A 7,846-nucleotide genomic window follows, 5' to 3' on the forward strand; every position below is an offset into this window, starting at 1 on the left:
CGCGTGTGCACAGGGTTGCCGGGTTGACAAAGATAAGTAGCACATTTAGCAGATATTTCCATATTGCGCAAGTGTGAAGCTCTGTTTCGGGGATTACGTCTCTTTATATCAGGCAACCCCAGTTGTGTTCCTCTGCGGCCAGATCAAACCTCCTTGTAGCCTATATATGCTCTATTCATTCTTTTTTAGAAACCTCGCACTTTTCTACTCAATTTTAAACGTTGTAAAATTTTAAACAAATTAAGCGTGGTCCACTGCTGCACACGTGCCACAATATCGATACAGGGCCAGCTGTATCGATACTCGTATCGTCAAATCTCTGTGACGATACATCGTCGTATCGATATTTTGAACACAGCACTACTGTTCAGTTCAGTATTAATATTACTGTAGTGTTGCTGCACACTGTCAGGGTTTAAGCAAAATAACGGATTGCTCATTTATCTCTTATATGACACATAAAAGCACATTAGTACAGTCTCCATATATTCCTGTATATGCATATATATTGCAATTGCGTGATGAAAACCAAAGACAAATGATTGCGCACATTCATGGATAATAATGCAGAAGTTCAGACTCGGCAGGATGATCTTGATTTTTAACAGGTGCATGTTTTGAGTCCGTGCACATGTAATCTGAGTCATAATGCACTGGGGATTATTACAGTCATATGATGGATCATTATTATTTTTTAATTGTGTGTGCTGATGCTCTGCTGGTTTCCTGCAGCACTCCATGAACTTCCTGCTCTTCCAGTTCGGCCTCTGCACCTTCAGATACGAGCAGAATCAGTCCTCGTGAGTCAAGCTCCTGCTCCGCACCAGAGCTGTGCTTGTCACTCATCTTTGAGCTTCTGTATTGTGCCAGCTCTGCGTCTGATTTAATGATTTCAGTCCCTCCAGTTTTTCACGGCTCAAGACTGTAGATGTTACAGTGATCTGTCTCCGTCACACAGGTACATCACTAAAGCCTTCAACTTCTACATCTTCCCCAAACCCTTCAGCCGCACGTCTCCGGACATCAAGTTCATCTGTCAGGTGAGAGACCCTTTGTGTCATTAGTTACTGATAAACCAGACTGACGTTCATGAATCATCATCATCATCTTCCTCCAGAGCTCCAGCATTGATTTCCTGGCCAGTCAGGGCTTCGACTTCAACAAGGTCTTCCGCAGCGGTCAGTGAGTTTGACTTCCTGTCATGTGATTGGTGGGTGGTGTCTGCCATGTGTTTGACTGACAGCTGTGGTTGCCATAGGGATCCCGTACCTGATGCAGGAGGAGGAGTCTCAGCTGAGAGAGCAGTATGAGGAGAGGCGGAGTCAGATCAATGGGGTGGGGCCAGTGTTGTACACGCCCACTGCAGGGATGGGATTCTGTAATGTGCCTGAAGACCAGAGAGACTTCATCAGGATGGTGGAGTGAGTCTCGCTCTCTCTCTCTCTCGCTCTCTCATATATAAAACAAAATATAAATTACAGATTAAAAACATAAAAGAAAATTAGAAATGTTGCCTTGGCAAACAACTGAAATAAAGTAAGATTAAGTAAAATTTAGTAAAGTACTAAAATCACCAAACTAAAACGGAAATAAATTAAACCAGAAATAGGAATATAAAAAAACCTAAAAGTGACAAGCACGTAAAATTGCTCAAACTTAAACTGAAAATATAAAAATAAAAGCTAATTCAAAGTTTTGATCAATTCTAAAATAACAGTAGTGTGTTTTGCTTAATTTGATTTTAAATTATTATAAGTAATAATATCAGTAGCATGTAGACTCGTGTTCACTCTGGAGCTGTAATTCATACTGTAGTGCGTGAGGAGCATTATGGGAAACATGCTCGTCAATCAGCAGCTGTCTGATGATGATGATGTGTTGCAGGCAGAAGGTTGAAGCTCTTCTGAAGAACTCCGAGCAGACTCTGGATCTGGAGCCCTGCACCGGGTCAGAAACACTCCCTATTACTGACATTAAAATAGAAGTGTGTGTGTGTTAATGTCGTGTGTGTGTGTTTCAGCTTTCAGAGGAAGCATCTATCAGACGCTCTCAACTCAAAGTAAGTAAGTGCGTGCGCGTGTCTGTGAGCGCGCGTGCATCTGTCTGTCTGCCTGTCTGCCTGCCTGTGTGTGTGCGCGTCTGCCTGTGTGCGCGTCTGCCTGGGTGCGCGTCTGCCTGGGTGCGCGTCTGCCTGGGTGCGCGTCTGCCTGGGTGCGCGTCTGCCTGGGTGCGCGTCTGCCTGGGTGCGCGTCTGCCTGGGTGCGCGTCTGCCTGGGTGCGCGTCTGCCTGGGTGCGCGTCTGCCTGGGTGCGCGTCTGCCTGGGTGCGCGTCTGCCTGGGTGCGCGTCTGCCTGGGTGCGCGTCTGCCTGGGTGCGCGTCTGCCTGGGTGCGCGTCTGCCTGGGTGCGCGTCTGCCTGGGTGCGCGTCTGCCTGGGTGCGCGTCTGCCTGGGTGCGCGTCTGCCTGGGTGCGCGTCTGCCTGGGTGCGCGTCTGCCTGGGTGCGCGTCTGCCTGGGTGCGCGTCTGCCTGGGTGCGCGTCTGCCTGGGTGCGCGTCTGCCTGGGTGCGCGTCTGCCTGGGTGCGCGTCTGCCTGGGTGCGCGTCTGCCTGGGTGCGCGTCTGCCTGGGTGCGCGTCTGCCTGGGTGCGCGTCTGCCTGGGTGCGCGTCTGCCTGGGTGCGCGTCTGCCTGGGTGCGCGTCTGCCTGGGTGCGCGTCTGCCTGGGTGCGCGTCTGCCTGGGTGCGCGTCTGCCTGGGTGCGCGTCTGCCTGGGTGCGCGTCTGCCTGGGTGCGCGTCTGCCTGGGTGCGCGTCTGCCTGGGTGCGCGTCTGCCTGGGTGCGCGTCTGCCTGGGTGCGCGTCTGCCTGGGTGCGCGTCTGCCTGGGTGCGCGTCTGCCTGGGTGCGCGTCTGCCTGGGTGCGCGTCTGCCTGGGTGCGCGTCTGCCTGGGTGCGCGTCTGCCTGGGTGCGCGTCTGCCTGGGTGCGCGTCTGCCTGGGTGCGCGTCTGCCTGGGTGCGCGTCTGCCTGGTCTGCCTGTGTGTGCGTGTGTGTGTGTGTGTCTGTCTGTCTGTCTGTCTGTCTGTCTGTCTGTGAGTGTGGTTATGAGCTCAGTGTCGTCACTCGTCTGGTGTTTTCTGTGTTTCAGGTATCATAAAGGTCTTCACGTGGAGACGCTGGAGACAGACAAGGTACAAACACACACTCGTTAATGCACATTATATCATCATCAGGCTCTGATTGCCTGTGTGTGTTATCAGGAGCGGTTCATTCAGATCAGTAAGGTGGATGAAGAGGAGAGGAGGAGGAGAGAGCAGCAGAAGCAGCAGAGGGAGCAGGTGTGTATCTGTTCAGTCACATGATCTCTGGATGAATGTCATGAAGGATTGATTGATTGTGTGTTACAGGAGGAGCTGAATGACGCTGTGGGCTTCTCCAGGGTTATCAGAGCCATCTCTAAATCTGTGAGTCTCTCTCTCGCGCACACACACACACATTCAGATTATTCTGATATAAACCGTCCTGACCTGCTTGTGTGACGCAGGGTAAACTGGTGGTGGGTCACAACATGCTGCTGGACGTCATGCACACCATCCATCAGTTCTGTGGGCGGCTGCCTGAGGTAACATGATGAAGCACTGAAGGATTGTGGGAGAGTGTGACGTGTCCCAGTCTGATGAGCTCTGTGTGTGTGTGTGTTTACAGGAGCTGGATGACTTTAAGGAGGTGGCCATGTCTGTGTTTCCCAGGTAACCTCTGATCACATGATCACACGTGTCTCTGCTCATGTGTGCACCGGCTCACGCTGTGTGTGTGTGTGTGTTTCAGGCTGTTGGACACCAAGCTGATGGCATCCACGCAGCCCTTCAAGGTGCGTTGTGTGTGTTTAATGAGTGTGTGTGTTCAGTAGTGATCTGGAGCTGTGTGTGTTTAATGAGTGTGTGTGTTTGTGTGACAGGAGATCATCAGCAACACATCACTGGCTGAACTGCACAAACAGCTGAGAGAGAAACCCTTCAGATCACCCACCACCGGTACACACACACACACACACACACACACACACTCGGACTTGCTCACGTCACTCTCCGGCCTCATGCGTGTGTGTGTGTTGTTCAGAGTGTCCTGAAGGCCTCCAGAGTTACGACACGTCCACAGAGCAGCTTCATGAAGCCGGTTATGATGCCTTCATCACTGGACTGTGCTTCATCTCCATGGCAAACTACCTGGGTGAGTGTGTGTGATGTGCAGGAGTAGTGATCTGCTCCCAGAAGGACTTTTTCTCATAGGAGTCTTTGAAAAGTCTTATGAAGAATTATTATAAGAGTTATGAAAGTCATGAACCAAACCAACCAGCTAGAAAAGCATATATAATCCATTAACAACCTCACAACTTACAGTAGTTCTGTCTCTAAGGGTTAAGTTATTGTCTCTATTGGAGAAAATAAATGGGATTTATTACTCTATGAAAAAGATGTGTAATCGGTTGATCTGCCAGCTAATCTTGTTCAAGAGAGTGACTGTTGTTAATATCTCGTGTGAGTTATTGCAGCTTCAGATCTGCTCATCCAATCAGAGCTCAGTTTATGAAATCTGAACAGTTTCGTTTTTCATGTGTGTCTCTCTTCTCTCAGGATCTTTTCTCACGCCTCCAAAGAGTCACATCTCTGCCCGCTCCAAACTCCTCGAACCCTTCTACAACAAGTGAGCCAAACACACTCCCACTCACACACTCACTCACTCACTCACTCACACACACACCTGTCTGAATCTGTGTCTCATATGAGTTCATGTGTTTTCTAGATTATTCCTGATGAGGGTGATTGACATTCCCTACCTGAACATGAGTGGACCTGACCGTAAGACACATCTCATTCATGCATTTTCACAGTGTCCGTTATCAAACGTTGTGTGTGTGTGTGTGTGTGTGTTTTCAGTGCAGCCCAAGAGAGATCATGTCCTGTACGTCACGTTCCCTAAAGAGTGGAAGACCAGCGACCTGTACCAGCTCTTCAGCGCCTTCGGTAACACACTCTCTCTCTCACACACACACACGCTCGTCTGTCAGTGTCTGGTGGGTGTGTGTGCGCTGATCTGTGTTTGCCGTGTCTCAGGGAACATCCAGGTGTCGTGGATCGATGACACGTCAGCGTTCGTGTGTCTCAGTCAGACGGAGCAGGTTCAGATAGGTAAGATTCAGCTCCTCTGCTTCAGTGTGGGCCGATGGTCTGCTAACGTCTGCCGTGTGTGTGCAGCCATGAACACCAGCCGCTACGCCGAGAGCTACCGCATCCAGACCTACGCTGAGTACCTGCAGTCCAGACAGAAGAGCACACACACCAGCAGGAGGAGGCCTGACGACGGCTGGGCGGACACTTCCTACAGCGCCGCCGCCATGACGACCGCCTCTGGCTTCAGCCACGCCCACAGCCGGTGAGTCCGAGTCCCTCAGACACGCGGCACGAGTTAGTCATGTGACCGTACGAGTGTGTGTGTGTGTGTTCAGACTGCAGGCGGTCAAGAGGAGCATCAGTCCGTCTCCGGAGGAGCAGAATCACGACGCTGACAGCAGCTGGACGAACTACAGCAGCGTCAAGAAGATCAAGACCGACGGTCAGTGTGTCTGCTTTCACTCTGACAAACTACAGTGATAACTGTAACAGCCTCCACTTCAACAGACTATAACCATACCAGCAACTACAGACATAATTATATTAGAGTCCACACTGATGAATGATAACTATAACAACATTTATATTACGTTCAAACCAACCCACAATAAGAGTAATTATATTAGAGTCCACACTAATGAATTGAGTGTTTAATAAAACTTTATGGTAACTGTAATTATTCTTGCTGTCTTTTCAAACCCGTTTATTTCGTTAACATGTGATGTTTAATTTCGTTCGTGTCACAGGAAGCTGCTTGCAGACGTACGCCGATGTGACTGGCACCTGTGATTGGCCCAGACTGCAGTAAGTGCCCCGCCCCTTTAACTCACTCACGTGATGTCATGATGCCGTCTGATTGGCTGCTGTTTGTTCAGGCCTGATGAAGGCGGAGCCTCTGTGAGTCCAGTGCAGGAGGAGGCGGAGCCTGAGGAGTCCTCAGCCAATCAGAGTCAAGGTAAAAAGAGCCGGGGACACAAGAAGAGGAAGTCAGACGGTAAGTGTTTACATTGACGTACGGCGCGTAACTCTCGTCTGCTGAACTTGACTGTTTGATTGTTTTCTGTCGCACAGCTTCTGAAACTACGCCACCGGCGCTCTTCGACGTTCCTCAGGTTTGGTAGCGAAGGCTCTGGAGCCAATCGGAAGCCTCGCTCAGTCTGGGTGTAATCGACAGCCAATCAGAAGACTGCACTTATCTCCTGACGCCCAGCGTGGAGGTGAGCGATATGATCAAAACCTTTCCCGCAGTCTGAGGCATTTTCAACCACTACATTTCTTACATTTGAGCCACATTCCTCAACAGTGCTGTTTAAACGACTGCTGATTAAATTAGAAAAATTGTAAATCATTTCAGACTGTTTGACTAATCTTTTTTTTGTTTTTTTTTTATAAAATTGCTTTAGATTTATTTTCATTTTTCCTGAGAATCCTATTAAATTCTCCTGTAGATGTCACCCTGTTATTTACTTTGCGCGAAGATTCAACGGAAATCCAGTTGGCGCTCAACAAATTCAAATAAAGGTCGTTAAAAGATCGCTCGCGCGGTTTAACGGCCGCGCTGGGCGCGAATGAACCGATCATCTGTCCCTCTGACGTTACCAAGCGAAATTAATATGGATCGACCTCAGAAGGTATGTTGAAATATCAAATACAGTTTATAATCTCTCGCGCAAACACGTCAATCAAAACAGTTTAGCAGTTTTGCCTCAGGACCCGCATTCAAAGCGAAAGTTGAGCATAATGCTAAATATACAGTAAGCTTTCATTTATCTTAACTTGTTAATTCATGATGTCTTATTTTTTTTATGATATAGGCCTTGTTGGCAGCTACTATTTAAATTGTTATATTTACAAAATGATTCCATTTAAACAACGAATTAGAAAGCTGAGACTTTTTTTGTTTCTCATTAACTCAATTTGTTTCTGGGTCAAAGTGACTCTAAATTAATTACGTACAGTATTTTGTACAATATTTTCTGTCTCAGTTTAGACGCGTGTTCTTTAAATCGGCCTTATGTGCAATTTAATATAATTTGTAATTTTATCTGAAAATAAATGGCGCTGGAGGTTGATAGTTTGGGCTCTTTTTAATTTTAACTTTTAATATTATTTTAATGTAACAAATTGAAAGGGTTGTAGTTTGCAGGATAAGTTGAGAGAGTTTTAACCTTTAGAAAAACTGATGTTTACCTAAATTCTTCACGATTAATGGATATTGAATCCAATCAATTAAATTTAAGAATCGAATTGAAATCTCATCACGTGATTTATTACAGTTAGGCTTTGTACCTCTTATGCTATTTACACATAAAAGATTGGATAAAATAGACAAAAGCATTTTTGAAATATTACTGCTCATTATTTCTCTGTTTGATTTGGTCATCTGTGGTCACAAACTCATGAAAAACCAAACGGACACGATTTTTCCTGTTTTGTATAATTAAATGATTTTCATGCATGTCTCTTCTGATCATAAACATGATTTTTGTCTTTATTACTGCAGTGTGTGTTTTGGACATTTTGACAGCATGCCAGGCTTTATTAAATTTGATTCCAGGAATGAGGTGATGGATTTTATTTCATAAAATGATTCTGTACATAAAACATTTTATTTCATAAAACAAAGATATCACAGCAGAATTTATGAATACGTCACATTAGAAAGAGTGTATATATATA

At 47.0% G+C, this 7,846-nt stretch overlaps 1 protein-coding gene across 3 annotated transcripts in view; it reads left to right on the top strand.

The window, feature by feature from the left end:
• The window catches only part of LOC107758387 (poly(A)-specific ribonuclease (deadenylation nuclease)), a 10,384-nt gene extending 4,009 nt beyond the window's left edge, over positions 1-6,375 (top strand). The window contains exons 4-26 of one of the 3 annotated variants that reach the window (XM_016576104.1): positions 733-800; positions 959-1,040; positions 1,118-1,178; positions 1,259-1,421; positions 1,885-1,947; positions 2,021-2,059; positions 3,145-3,187; positions 3,257-3,334; positions 3,404-3,460; positions 3,541-3,618; positions 3,702-3,745; positions 3,825-3,867; positions 3,955-4,030; positions 4,116-4,226; positions 4,631-4,700; positions 4,800-4,855; positions 4,934-5,020; positions 5,111-5,185; positions 5,252-5,429; positions 5,503-5,609; positions 5,914-5,971; positions 6,043-6,161; positions 6,239-6,375. In XM_016576104.1, coding sequence (XP_016431590.1) covers positions 733-800; positions 959-1,040; positions 1,118-1,178; positions 1,259-1,421; positions 1,885-1,947; positions 2,021-2,059; positions 3,145-3,187; positions 3,257-3,334; positions 3,404-3,460; positions 3,541-3,618; positions 3,702-3,745; positions 3,825-3,867; positions 3,955-4,030; positions 4,116-4,226; positions 4,631-4,700; positions 4,800-4,855; positions 4,934-5,020; positions 5,111-5,185; positions 5,252-5,429; positions 5,503-5,609; positions 5,914-5,971; positions 6,043-6,161; positions 6,239-6,288 — 1,806 coding nt within the window. In that variant the 3' untranslated portion in view covers positions 6,289-6,375. Of the gene's footprint in view, positions 1-732; positions 801-958; positions 1,041-1,117; positions 1,179-1,258; positions 1,422-1,884; positions 1,948-2,020; positions 2,060-3,144; positions 3,188-3,253; positions 3,335-3,403; positions 3,461-3,540; positions 3,619-3,701; positions 3,746-3,824; positions 3,868-3,954; positions 4,031-4,115; positions 4,227-4,630; positions 4,701-4,799; positions 4,856-4,933; positions 5,021-5,110; positions 5,186-5,251; positions 5,430-5,502; positions 5,610-5,913; positions 5,972-6,042; positions 6,162-6,238 lie in introns of all 3 variants that reach the window. The other 2 variants (XM_016576105.1, XM_016576106.1) reach the window with 2 other exon arrangements.
• Positions 6,376-7,846: the final 1,471 nt, after the last annotated feature.

Source organism: Sinocyclocheilus rhinocerous, unplaced genomic scaffold (assembly GCF_001515625.1).
Source record: "Sinocyclocheilus rhinocerous isolate Xijiao unplaced genomic scaffold, SAMN03320098_v1.1 scaffold2309, whole genome shotgun sequence".
NCBI classification, from domain to species: domain Eukaryota; kingdom Metazoa; phylum Chordata; class Actinopteri; order Cypriniformes; family Cyprinidae; genus Sinocyclocheilus; species Sinocyclocheilus rhinocerous.